This window comes from Mandrillus leucophaeus, unplaced genomic scaffold (assembly GCF_000951045.1).
Source record: "Mandrillus leucophaeus isolate KB7577 unplaced genomic scaffold, Mleu.le_1.0 Scaffold1103, whole genome shotgun sequence".
Lineage (NCBI taxonomy): Eukaryota > Metazoa > Chordata > Mammalia > Primates > Cercopithecidae > Mandrillus > Mandrillus leucophaeus.
The window spans coordinates 299644-313313 of record NW_012099244.1 but is presented as its reverse complement, the minus strand read 5'-3'; the positions used below and the strand labels follow the sequence as shown (position 1 = coordinate 313313).

Genomic DNA, 13670 nt, shown 5'->3' with positions numbered 1-13670 from the left:
GGAGGACTCCAGGGCATCCAACGTCTTCCTTAGAAGAAAGAACCTACTTTTCACATGGCCAGAAATTGGTCTGAGGCAAAGGAAGCAGGCTGCACCCAATGAGATTTGCTAAAAAGCAGTGCAACGGGTGACACAGGGTCTCAGGCTGGGTCACTGTCATCCAGTCTGCACACTCCAGGCTGTGGCAGAGTGGCCATCGTCCAGGACAGTGGGAGGTGCAAGGTGGTGCCCGACGCTGACAGCCTTTGGGGAGGCACCATGCAGGCTTTCTGAGCCTTTGCCAGTTTGTCTTAATGTCCCCAACTATTACTGGCAACATCACCACTGAAGTGTGTCCAGCTTCTCCCTCCCTCTTCCCTCCCACTCCGAAAAGGTCAGCCAGGTACCTACCTCTGCAAAGAGAGGAGAAATAATTGTAGATAAACACTGAGAGAAAGGCCTCTTTGGGATGTCTTTCATCTTGGGGGAGAGGAAAAAAAGGTCATCAGAAACAGTTGACGTTCACATCGGCAATAATGCAATGAACCTCTCACCCCTACACTTCACGCTGAGGAAACGCCCTCTGCGCGCCATGACAGCTGAAGACTATCGGCTGCCTCTCGCTAGACTTCAAAGTCTCATCTGCAGTGACATGCACAACCCACGCGCCAGGGACACCGGCATCTGGGTTCCATGTGGAAGGGGACTTTGCGTGGGCGCAGGTGGTGAACTGCCTCGTCTCGCTATCTACGCAGAAGTGCTTTACTGGTTGGACGTGATGGTTCACGCCTGTCATTCCAACACTTTGGGAAGCCAAGGCAGGAGGATCACTTGAGCCCAAGAGTTTGAGACCAGCCTGGGCAACATAGTGAGACCCTGTTTCTAAAAAAAAAAAAGACAAAAATAAAAATAAAAAGTTTTAAATAAACTGGGCATGGTGTCACATGCCTGCAATCCCAGTTACTCAGGAGGTTGAGGTGGGAGGATCGCTTGAGCCCAGGAGTTTGAGGCTGCAGTGGGCTCTGATGGCACCACTGCACTCCAGCCTGGGTGACAGAGACCCCGTTTCAAAAAAAAAGAAAGAGAGAGAAAAGTACTTTACTAATGAAACCCTGAAAATAGAAATCAGGTCAAGATTGGCCATTCCAAGTGCTGTCTACGACAGAGGCCGAGTTTCCACTTTTGCAGCCTCTATTTGGACATTCAACACCTGTTCACTTATCAAAGCAGGACTTGTAGGATCAACAGGGCACAGCTACTGCCCCACCCTGCCTGAGAGAAACTACACCACTATGTTTTACACAAGACCCCAAATATATGGCCCTTCATAAATTTAACAGGCATAAAACCAATTAATCAAAATTGTTTTACATAAATATCAAAAGCAATGCATTTAATTATAAGGTCCTTAAAACTCAATCACAAAATTATGATATGTATGTAAGTAACCCCAACATGCACAACAGTCCCCCAAAGAGAGCTATGAAGTCATTTCACGGGTCACCCCCAAACCCCATGACATTGCCACATGTCAGGACATCCTAACTTGACTGCAGGGCTGCAGAGAGCAGAATGGAGTGGCACAGAACAGACCAGAGGCCAGACTCCCCGGTGTGAACACCTGGATCACCAGACAGAACTCAAGCTCTCAATCCGTCCATCCCCTAGCAAAAAAATTCTATGACAGCTGCCACCCGCACCCACAGCAAGCTTCACACACACATGCCTCCAAAACACCGCAGACTGAGGTCAGTGTGGCCATTCTGGAGGGAGCAGACGTACCTTATTTCTGTCCAAGTCCGATGGCTGAAGAGCTCCATTCTCCAGATTCTTGGGATCTTTTTCCCGGATTGTGAAGATCCAGTCCCCAGAATCGCTGCCCCCTGAGGCCTGGCCATCTGTTTCCCTTAACACAGACACGCAGGGAGATCCCATCAGCGCTCGCACGTCTGCTCTGGGGGCGCTAGGACGTTCGGGGGAGGCCGCCTGGGGACCTCCGAACCCACGCCCACCAGCCCCAAGTCCCCACCATAACACCCATGTCCAGTCCCTCGGGGATTTTCCAAAGACGCCCCTGCCTCCTCCCTCACAGAGACGAGACCATCGCGAGGTGATTCCCGCACCTCCCTGGCGTGCCAGCGTGTGCGTGCCCACTCTCCTCCTCCTCCTGGAGGACACCTCCCCCACCTCCCTGGGAGCCCATCTCTGGGCCATCAGCTTCTCTCTGCTGGGCTCCTCCTCTCACCAGGAAAGCAGATGTCCCTGTGTTGGGTGTGGTGGCTCATGCCTGTCATTCCAACACTTTGGCCTCACCTCCGCCGTCTCTCAGCCCCGGTTCCAGGATCCACACTCACTGCCTCTATTTGGTACCCTCCACTCGCTCCAAAGCCCGCCGGTGTCCCTCCGAGCACTCCCTCCCCCATCATGAGATGTGTACTGATGACTCCCTGTCCCGCGTGGGCCTCAGAGGCAATGAGCCCTTGGCCCTGCTCATCATCCTGACACGTGTGGCCCCACTGTGCCTGCACCTCCTCCCACCCCTCAGCCACACCTCTCCCCTCTCACTCACAGGCAGAGCCTCACCCTCACGCCGGCTTCCCTAGGGGCCGGCCTCACTCCCCCACACGCCCCGACTGACACCCTTTGTTCTCTTGGCTCCAGTGACCTCCACAGAGCAGTGGCCTCTAAGCCCACTTCACCTGCCCAGCTTTCTCACCTGAACGCCACACCTCGGTGCCACTTCACACAGGACGTCTCCTCCTGGACAACTCAGACTCATACATGGTCCACCCCACACTCGGCTTCCTGCACCACACATCACAACGCCTGTGGCCACGCTGCCCAAGCCTGGAACGTGGGCTTCCCTCCTTCACCCAAATCCACCGCCACGTCCTGGCTCTCAAACCTCTCTCCAGTCTCTTTATCTTGTCATCCCTGTTGCTACCCCGGCAATCTCCCAATGGCAGTACCTCAAGAACTTCCGAGGGCAGTGGTCTCAAACTTGGCTTTAAACTGCAATCACCTAGAGACACTGAAAACCCACTTAGGGTGTCACCCCCGGAAATCCTCATTCATCTGGCCTGGCGCATGGACCTGCACTGTGGGCCAAGTTTGACTCCTGCCAAGGCATGCACGAGAACAGACGAGCCCAGGCTTGGACTTCCAGACACAAGCCTGCCCGACCGCCTTCCCCAGCCCTCGCCACACAAATGGCTCCAGCCCCACTTCGCCTCTTCAGCCAAGGGAACTCCTAGATGCCGAACTTGACAGCAGTTCTCAGAAAGTCACCGCTGGTACAGAAGCTTCTACCAGACACAACAGAGAATCACAAACACGTGCATTTCTGGCCTTTCAGACATCCATGGAAAGCAGTTTCACCTGATCATGATTTTAAGAACAGAAAGTGTAATGGAAAACAAAACAGAGCAGAACCGAATGAAACAAAACAGAATCAAACAGCCAGGTCCAGCCAGGTCCAGTTCCCTACGCACAGCTCTGCCACAGAGTTCACTCATAGAAATTCCACCAGCAACATCCAGGGGCTCAGCTCCCCAACAGGCCCAGGATGTGGCTAACACAGCAACCGCCACCAGCCTGGATTGTCAAAAAAAAACTCAACAGAAAACGAAACCCACACCAAACAAGTGACAAAGACCAGTAGGTCCCTCCCACACACACGCCCGGGTCGCTCAGGGGCCAACTTACGCGTCTGAATCCTCGGAGCTCGAGTCGTCGTGGCTCTGCTCGGCCTTCCATCTCTTGTACCTGTCAATGAGCTCGGTCAGGTAGGAAGTTTTCTTTGCATTGCGTAGTATAAACTTGTGCTTCAGTAACTCCTTAGCAGTGGGTCTCTGGAAAAACACACACAACAACAAAATATGAGATGAAGCTCTTGATCCCACCCCAAAGGACAGACTTCTGCCTCAAAATGTCAACCCACCATACTGACACCTGATGGCTGCGATTCTACTCCGCACCTCTTCTCACTGTGACTCACCCAAAGACAAGGCGCTCAGGACCTACGCCTGGGCTCCAGGTACCGTGGTGGACAGGGCAGTGACTTTCTAAGGAGGTACCTAATAAATGCATTTCCACAGAAACCTCTGCACAGAGCTTCACAGGGATCATTTAAGAGACCTTATCTCCTAGCTTATGAAATACTTTATGGCAAATAGCTGACAGAATGTATGTTCTATGTCGCTTTAACTTTTTTTGAGATGGAGTTTTGCTCGTTGCCCAGGCTGGAGTGCAGTGGCGCGATCTCAGCTCACTACAACCTCACCTCCCCAGTTCAAGCGATTCCCCTCCCTCAGTCTCCTGGGTAGCTAGGATTACAGGCCTGAGCCACTATGCCCAATTTTTTAACGTTTGGCCACATCCAACCATATAATAGAAATGTCAATTTGGAATTCTCTCAAAGAAACCGGAAAGGAGCCAGGAGATGCCCTTTCTCCTGTCTGCTGAAAGAGCAGAGGGGCGCTCTGCATCACCAACTTTCCCAGTTGAGAAGGGCTGTCTCCCAGGTCCCTCCCTTCCCTTGTGATTGGGCTGAAGACTTCACCCATGCCCTGGGCTCAGCACCTGGTCAGCTGCCTGCCTTGAGGATGGCAACAGTGACAGGGAATGTGCTTCCCAAGGAAACCAGCACGGCCCAAATTGGAATAGACAGCAGGAACACCCAAATACCGAGTCGAACCGAGTTCCCACTCACTCCAAATTACGAAAGCTTGACTACAAAAGCCAAGCACGTTTTCAGATTCAAACTGGTGAGAAACCTGGATCACCCTTGAGTATTCTCCCTCCCCGTCCACCCAAGGGTGAAACCCCAGCTACCCCAGAGGTGCTCGTAGTCTCGCCTCTCAGCCAGCAACTCGGTAGCTGTGGGGTGGAGCTCTGTGTGCTGGAGCATAAGCCCATACTAGACACATGCTTTGTAAGGGAAGACATGCCTGCACATATCTCCACCAGTGCTGGTGCATGGTGGCTGCAACAAACATCATCTGGTAATAAAATGCAGAGCATCGTGGCGTGCAGGACAAGCCCCACTACCACAAGATGCTGATGCAGTCATCAAACGCTGGTGTGGTGGTCTCAGGCTGCATCTCCCCAGAGGTGCTTAGAAAACGTTGCATTCCTCATGTAATTCCTTTACCAAAACTGGCATATTAGGAAACCATGGCGCTCTTGTAAAAGTAACCACTCATTTTTACACAAGAGTTAAGAAAAGGGGGGCTCAGCTTGTCCTTCAGCTAACTGCTGGAAAACTCAGAAACAAAACAAGGACATATGGTGCTACCTCCAACACCAACACACACACACACATACACACACAGACACAACTTTCAAAGAAATGTCCTAATTCAGACAGAAAACGAGGCAAAGCCACACAGTCGTTACTGCTGTATGGCTCTGCCAGCGTCTATTAAACCTAAAAAGAGAAAGTAGGTAGGAAGGGGGAGGGGTGGGGGAAGCAGAGGGTGGCTTGGTTACATTTCCTAATCTTTTGTTTCCTAACACACACCACCTGGAAAGTGAAAACATTTACTTTAAAGACATATTTAGCCATTTGTTTCCAGCTAACCTCTGCCATTACTAAAAACAGTGTAACAGTTTACGGCCTGATCCTCTATAAATATTAAACATTTATGATTCCACATTTAATATTAGAGAGAATATTCTTCAGATTCAATGAAGTATGAGATGGTGGAAATCTAAAAGAAGGAAATTTTTAATACTTAAAAGTTAAAATGTATTTGCAAACCAAAGAAGTCAATCATACTTATTTAGGAAAAGAAAAATGAGTAATACCAGGAAGACAGCTGAAAAGTGATTAAAGCAATCCCAACAGGATGTATCTCAGCCGAGTCAAGCCACACATGAGGAGGTATGTGGTGATCCCTGGGAACTTACAAAGCTCGGCTCCTTATTCAAACAGGCCTCCACAAACTCCTTGAGGGGTTTACTGTAGTTTCCTTCCAACGTCGGTGGGTTGTTCTTTGGAATGAGGAATAAAACTTTCATGGGGTGCAGCTCGGAATGAGGTGGTTCCCCTCTTGCAAGTTCAATGGCTGTTATGCCCAGGGACCAGATGTCTGCCTGCAACAAGGAAAGCATCTTTACCAACACCAAGCAGGACTCAATTCCAATGCACAGTATTTAGGGGGGAAATGGTAACACGTCTCAATACTTCCGAGGTTTTGAAAAAGGTATTTTTAACTGATATTTAAAAACATAAGCCCTCGCTATAATTTCAAAAGAGACAACAACATTAGAAACTGTAATATGCCAAATGTTTTCTGCCTCTACATGGAGATGGCTTATCAATTCACTCCTACTACGCCTCCTGCTGGATGCGTTCGGCATTCCCCGTAGAGTCCCGGGAGCCAGCAGGCGGGGGAGAGGTGAGCAGAGAGGAGTCGGGAGTGGGTGTACGCTCGCGAGTCACCCCCTCCAGCAGTGCTTAGAACTCAGGGCACAGCTGTGAGGTCGAAAGTGGGTACCTTGGTCTCAAGAGACCCGGGTTGAAATGCCAGTTCTACAAAGTCCTGCGACGTTAGATGAAAGAGCTAACCTCTGAGCCTTGTTTCCCTCATCTGTAGAATGGGGGTGGAAGAGGAGGAGGAGGTGGCCATACAAGGTGCCTCACAAGGGGCCCAGAACTTAAAAGTTTATTATGAAAATGTTCAAACATACAAAGAACTGAGAAATATTAATATAATGCATCCTCACCTACCTACTGCATGAATTCAGTGATTATTAACATTTTGCCATACAGACTTTGTCCATGTGTTCCCAGAGTATATTTTAAAATCAATCAGTTGTCATGACATTTCCCCCCGAGTACTTCAGTGTGCTAATATACGTATTTTTTTTTTTTAACTACCCATCAGTGCCTGAAATTAGCACGAATTCCTTAATGTCATGTATAATTAAATGTTCTCAGCTGTTCAAAAACGGTTTATCTGAATCAGGATCCAAAGTCCATGGGGTACTTGGTCAGGTCGCTAAGGCTCTTCCAACCTAGAACAGTCCTCTCCCCAGTGGCATCAACTCAAAGAAGAAACAGGTCCCAAATTCGCAGTTTGTCTGGTGGTTTCTTCCTGGTGTCATTTACCGTGTCTCTCTAGTGCCTGCATTTTCTGCCAAATGTCCTAGAGGAGGCATCTGCAGAAGCCACGTGGCCCCCACCAGGACATCTCAGGTCCAGCTGCCCCACCTCCTTCTGCCCAGCACAGGCCTGTGGCACAACCAAGCAGTCAGGCAAAGGAATGAATTCCTGGAACATGTCATGTCAATGAGAAGAGCCAGGCCATCTTAAGAGGAACTTGGCAGCTCATGAGACTTCGACAGCGGGTGATACCAATCCCCAAACAGGACAGAAGCCAACAATGAGGCAGGATATAGTCCTATACGGGCTGGCAAAAGACGACTTGGGGACGTAGAGAACACACCTGAGTCTGGCACAGCTTTCCTGCTGTTCTCACTGTGCATGTAATCCATCATCATTCCAAGAACTTCAGTGAGAATCGAACACATCTCTCACACTCACTCTACAGCAAGGAAATGCATAGGCTGAAGCATCGTTGTGGTGGCTGCAGGGCGCTGTAACTATCCAGAGGAGACATTTACCATGTTCCTGCAGCCTTAGTGAGTACCAGAAGTCCCTACTGGAAGCCCCCGAGCCCAGCAGTCCATGGGAATGAAGCCTACAGCATATTCTATTTCCTTATTCTCAGTGAAGATGAAAAGCTGCCAGCAAGTCTTATTCTAAATTCTTTCTACTAAATCTTATGCTGAAGGGGTCAGCCCAGGAGAGCTGATGTTAGAAGTAATACTATTTTCCTTCCCTCTACAACTTGGACTCTTTATTTTGCATTGCGTTATCTTAAAAATCAGCAGAAATGCAACTGATCCCAGTCTCTTGCCCCTAAGAGGGGGGAAGCAGGTGCACGGGAGCACAGGGTGGGTGAGCACCCAGAACTGTGGCAGCGGCAAGACAGGAGTGAGCAGACACAAGGAGGGAGGATGGAGGAGGGGAAAGGCAAGAACAGAGGTGGCTATCGTGACTCTCGTGCAGCAGCGGTTCTTCCACACCAACAGGTGGCTCTCAAGTTTGTGTGATTCCACATCTGTCGGCTTCCCCCAGGCCTCTCAGATTTCGTTACCGCTACTGCTATTTTCAAAGCATGCTGTCTCCTGGCCATACAGACCCGGAGCCTTCTCATTTTTAAGGGCACATAATTTTGGCGGTACATGTGATATTCTGGTGTAAGTATAGAGTGTGTAACAATCAAATCTGGGTAGCTGGGATACCTCTCACCTCAAACACGGATCATTCCTTTGTGTTGGGATATTCCGAATCTTCTCTTCTGGCTAATTTGAAACACAGTAAATTATTAACTACGGTCACTCTATTGTGCTACTGAACATGATCTCTGACGGATGCACCTCCAGACCTCCAAGCATCTCTCTGCTAGCTAAATGTACTCGGTGACTGGCAGGCAGGCCCCGGCAGAGGCCGGTCTCTGCTGACTACGTCGGTGATGCGCTTGCCTTGATTTCACTCAGAGGCCCAAGGACTTGCTTTCAGGTTCAGGGGCAGACAATAAGCAGGCAGCAGCCAGCACCGAGGAACGAACGCCTGCTTCTGCACGCCACTGTGTACCACGGGAAGTTCACTGAGAAAACCTCTGCCAGCCCCATCTGAACACAACCCACATATCACCCTCCCAGCTTCCAAGGAAGGCAGCCAGTACCGCACCATCAAGAACAAACATGCGGGCCGGGCACAGTGGCTCACGCCTGTAATCCCACCACTTTGGGAGCCCAAGGCAGGCAGAGTTCGAGACCAGCCTGGCCAACATGGCGAAACTCCATCTCTACTAAAAATACAAAAACTGGCTGGGCGCCGTGGCCCGCACCTGTAGTCCCAGCTACTCGGGAGGCTGAGGCAGGAGAATCATTTGAACCTGGGAGGGCGAAGTTGCAGGGAGCAAGATCATTAGTCTGGGTGACAGAGTGAGACTCTGTATCAAAAGAAAAAAACGCGGGGTGGGGGGCATCCTCCCAGGCAGCCATGCCAGGGGCACGAGGGTCACCCAGCTCCTTAGGATCCCCTCTTTGGACCATCCTAAATCCAGTCGCAACCCAGGGTATATGGTTCCTGGGCTCTCAGCACCCTGTGTCCCCTCCACCCCTCCTAACTTTGGATTAGTCTAAAGCGATCTCTTCTCCCCAGGACTTCTGTAGGGGGCTCCCACATGGTCTTCCTGCCTGCTGGCTCTCCCACCAGACATCTAACTATGACTAATTTGGAAACCTGGACTGGCACTTGAATCAATGGCAAGCAATTTGGCATACAAATCGAAAGCCACAAAAATATCCAAACTTGTTAAAACCAATTACTTCGACTTTTAGGCATCTATACTACATTTTAAATTTGGAAAATGGTATATGCTGCCCAAAATCTTCAACAGCAGCGTTACTTACGTTCACCCTCAGAAGAATGGTTGAGCTGCTCGCGCGTGTTAACTTAATGAAGCGCGACGTGTCCCACGGTGTGCTGACGGAGACGCTCACGTCTGACTGAGTCTGTCTATCCCTGCTTCCAGGAAAAACCACAGCACATGAAGAACTTGTGTCTGAGGGTTTTTTAGGGGGAGGGAGGGGGACTCACTTTGTCACCCAGGCTGGAGCCTTGACCTCCTTGGCTCAAGCCATCCTCCCACCTCAGCCTCCTGGATAGCTGGGACTACAGGGCATACCACCATGCCCAGCTAATTTTTAAATTTCTTGTAGAGGCAGGAGTCGCAGGTGGGGTGGGGGGAGGTCTTGCTTTATGGCCCAGCTTGGTGTTGAACTCCTGGCCTCAAGCTATCCTCCCACCAGGGCCTCCCAAAGTGCTGGGATTACAGGCGTGAGCCACTGTGCCCGGCCCATGTCTGAGTTTTAAAGTAAACGTTATGTGGGGAACAGGCAGTCACCTTCCAAAGCAATTAAAATGAGGTGGAAGGAGAGACCCGTGTGGGGCCATTTGGGAAAGATATGAAATGAGACATTAAGACACTGCTGACAGAGAAAACAAACAGTGGTTTCTAATGTAAGCTCCAGTCAAAAGCTGCAAATGCACATATTAACTGCGAACAAATCTTCTCCTGGGGCGCACTCCTGAGTGAGCACCCTGAGTTCTCTGGGCCTCTCCTCCACATTGGGAGAGGCAGGGCTCTATGCAACAGCATCCTACATCTTCACAATATCGTGTCAAAGAAAGTACGCTGGCTACACGTCTCAAGGTACAATCTAAGCGATATTGTTTAAATTATATAGAGAAAATAATTCTAGAAGAAACCAACTCTACAATCAAGAAGAAAACCACAGATAATCCTAAGTCACAGCTGTAACTAATCAAAACAAAATCTGATTTGATATAAGCTTATTACTTAAGCAGATGCAATCTTTAGGAACACACCCGTAACTGGCATCTACAGGCGTACATGATATTTATGACCATTAAGAGTAACACGTGGTTGACCAAAGTGGCCCAATATTACTACATGCGAAAATAAAGCCTGCTGTCTCCTGGTTCACATTCTTCCCTGGCCCTCAGGGCTCCTCCTCCCAGCCAGGCCTGTGGGCACTTCCTGATCCGCAGGCAGGAGCAGGGAGGCCGTGGGCTCAGCACCCAGTGACAGGAAGGGCTGGTGCGTAGTGCGGTAGACAGGCTGGCTGCCTGGGTTCTTGCAGCCCATAGGCTCATCCCACCACGCCTTCACCCATCTTCAACAATGCTATTTTTTTCCATCAATGCATCACCAGTTTCCACTTTTCACCATGGTTACACTGCAAACCAAGCGCCATCCATTCACTGACATACCATCATAATAATCTTACAAGGAAAAAGGGAGATGAGAGTTCTTCAGTCCAAGACCTTTCTCTAGTGTTGAAACCGGAGGCTTCTTTGCAGTGAGCAGAGTTATGTCCCTTGGCACCATCTCCAAAGGATGGGGACTCCTTCAAACAAACCAAACTTCCCCAAATCACCTTAAAACATTAGTAATGAAGGTTCTTACAACATATGGACAATCAGGACTTCGTAATATCATGCTTAGGTTAAGAACTGGGATTGACATAAGATGCCCTTTGTATGCAAACACATTCAGCAACACCTGAGCAGCCCAGACAACAGGGCACAGGTAGTGCCAGAGGTGACAATGCTCAAAAAGGCTCCAAACAGGATCTAAACATATACAAGAAACAGAGGTTTGTATTCCCTTTAGTTCAGTGAGATGAAGAAGCTAGTGAGGCAGGTGAAGTTCATCACTTCTCCCAACCCACCCTTCCTTTGACAATCAGCTTGTGAACCTAGGTGTGACCTGGGCACGTGCCTTCATAACTACCATACCGAACCCTGTCCCCAATGGCTGGAAGGTCTTTCCTTACGTGCAGTGCAGTCTAGGAGGAGAAATGTCTACGAGTCATGTAAGAGAGAATGGAGGGAAAGCTGGGAAGCAGCTGAGTGAGCTGTGAGACCAGAGCAGCCACCAGTGTACCCCAAAGAGCACTGGCTGCCCAGCAGGCAAGTCGACCACTAGAGGGACACACATGGGGTGGCCTGGAAGAGCACCCTTATCAGGCCCTGCTTGCAACAAGAGCTGCCAGTCTAGAGCCATACCCAGTGGGAAACGAAGGAAATCTCAGCCCTAAGGTCCCAGTGTGAAACCCCACTTCTGGTGACTTTTGAGACTTGGACACAGATGTGACTCTCATTGGCCCTCACCACACGCCTCGCGGGTCAACAAACCTGGAAAGTCAATTCCACATCAACCTAAGAGTCTGCTCATGATTTCCAGTTCAGAGTTGTTGGGAAGGATCCAAGCAAGTGAAATAACTTCTGACACAAGTCACAGTAAAGGTAAAAACAGACCAAAAATGTGACACATTTTCTCATACTATCTCCTTCCCAACCAAGTGTGCACTCCCCAGAAGAGGGAGACCATACTCTAATCCACCCCCAACACTATAACACCTACTGGTCAGATCAGAGCCTCCTGATGGTTTTTTTTTTTTTTTTTGAGACGGAGTCTGGCTCTGTCGCCCAGGCTGGAGTGCTGTGGCCGGATCTCAGCTCACTGCAAGCTCCGCCTCCCGGGTTTTACGCCATTCTCCTGCCTCAGCCTCCCGAGTAGCTAGGACTACAGACGCCCGCCACCTCGCCCGGTCAGTTTTTTGTATTTTTTAGTAGAGACGGGGTTTCACCGTGTTAGCCAGGATGGTCTTGATCTCCTGACCTCGTGATCCGCCCATCTCGGCCTCCCAAAGTGCTGGGATTACAGGCTTGAGCCACCGCGTCCGGCCGGGTCTTTTTCTTTTTCTTGAGACAGGCTCTTGCTCTGTCGTTCAGGCTGGACTGCAGTGGCGCGCTCTCGGCTCACTGCAACCTCTGCCTCCTGGGTTCAAGCGATTGTCCTGCCTCAGCCTCCTGAGTAGCTGAGACTACAGGCATACGCAACTACGCCTGGCTAATTTTAGTATCTTTAGTAGAAACGGGGTTTCACCATGTTAGCCAGGCTGGTCTCAAACTCCCATCCTCAGCTTCCCAAAGTGCTGGGATTACAGGCGCTTGTGAGCCACCACGCCTGGCCAGAGCCTCCTGATGTTGAAAGAGCTCGGGGAAGAAGGCGGCCAAGCTGTGATGTCCTCACACTGCCTCCAGCAAATGTCCTGGGAGGCCCTGCCCTTCGAGGAAGGCGGTGGGGACGGCTCAGGCAGACAGGACAGCTCTTGAATAAAGGTTCTCATGTGAGCAGTGATGGTGGAACCAAAAACGGAAGATCTTCACATGGCCCCGTCTCCTTTCTTCATGGCACTTTGCACGATCTGAAACTGCTTATTGGTTGTCTCTTCTACTTCAGGAGAGGAGGGAGCATGCTGTCTTGTTCACAGTTGTATTCACAGTGCAGTTGCTCAGTACGAATTCGTGATGAATGGCACCAGCTTGATTTTCTTCCTTTGAAGGCACTTAATTTTTTGTTTGTAATACACCTTTTTTCCTCTGGAAAAGATTCTGACATATGTAATAATCTCTATTCATTCATTTTGCTTGATACCAGGCAACCTCTCTTTGACTTATGGGTTCACATCATTCTTAACCTCAGATAAGTTTTAAATCTTTAAACTTTAAACATTCTTCTGTTATATTTATTCTGGAGTTTTCTTTAAAAACACCAATTAGAGCTGTGCACTGATTCTTTCAAAACTCTTTTAAACAACTCTCAGCTTGCATCTCAACTAGAACGCCATCTCACCAGGGCCCCACCCTGAAATGCACGCTGAGGTGCCCACACCACACTGAGGTGCCCACGCCTTCTGCCCCGCCACTCTCTAGGGATATTTCTCACCTAAGGCAGGTAACTCCCTGAAAATGGTGACAACAACACAGCACGCTTGCTCCTAAAGTGCTGTTAATTCTTCCTGTTTACTGTCAGTCTCCCACATATGAATTTAAGATATATAGGAGAAGAGACTTTTGTTCTTGTCTACTCCAGTATTACTGAAATCCAGAAAAATGTGCCTACACAGAATGGGTTAAATGAAAGAATATGAAATAAATACAATAATGAAAAAGAGAGAGAGAAGGAAGGAAGGGGAGGAAGGGAGAAGAGAGAGGAAGGAAGGAGGGAGAGGGAGGAAGG

General features: G+C 49.6%; 1 protein-coding gene across 1 annotated transcript in view; it reads right to left on the bottom strand.

The window, feature by feature from the left end:
* STK24 (serine/threonine kinase 24) overlaps window positions 1-13670 on the bottom strand; it is a 73524-nt gene that overhangs the window by 7855 nt on the left and 51999 nt on the right. Inside the window, exons 6-9 of the mRNA XM_011992434.1 lie at window positions 5890-6075; window positions 3685-3830; window positions 1762-1885; window positions 391-459 (exon numbers count right to left, since the gene is read on the bottom strand). Coding sequence (XP_011847824.1) covers window positions 391-459; window positions 1762-1885; window positions 3685-3830; window positions 5890-6075 — 525 coding nt within the window. The remainder of the gene's footprint in view (window positions 1-390; window positions 460-1761; window positions 1886-3684; window positions 3831-5889; window positions 6076-13670) is intronic.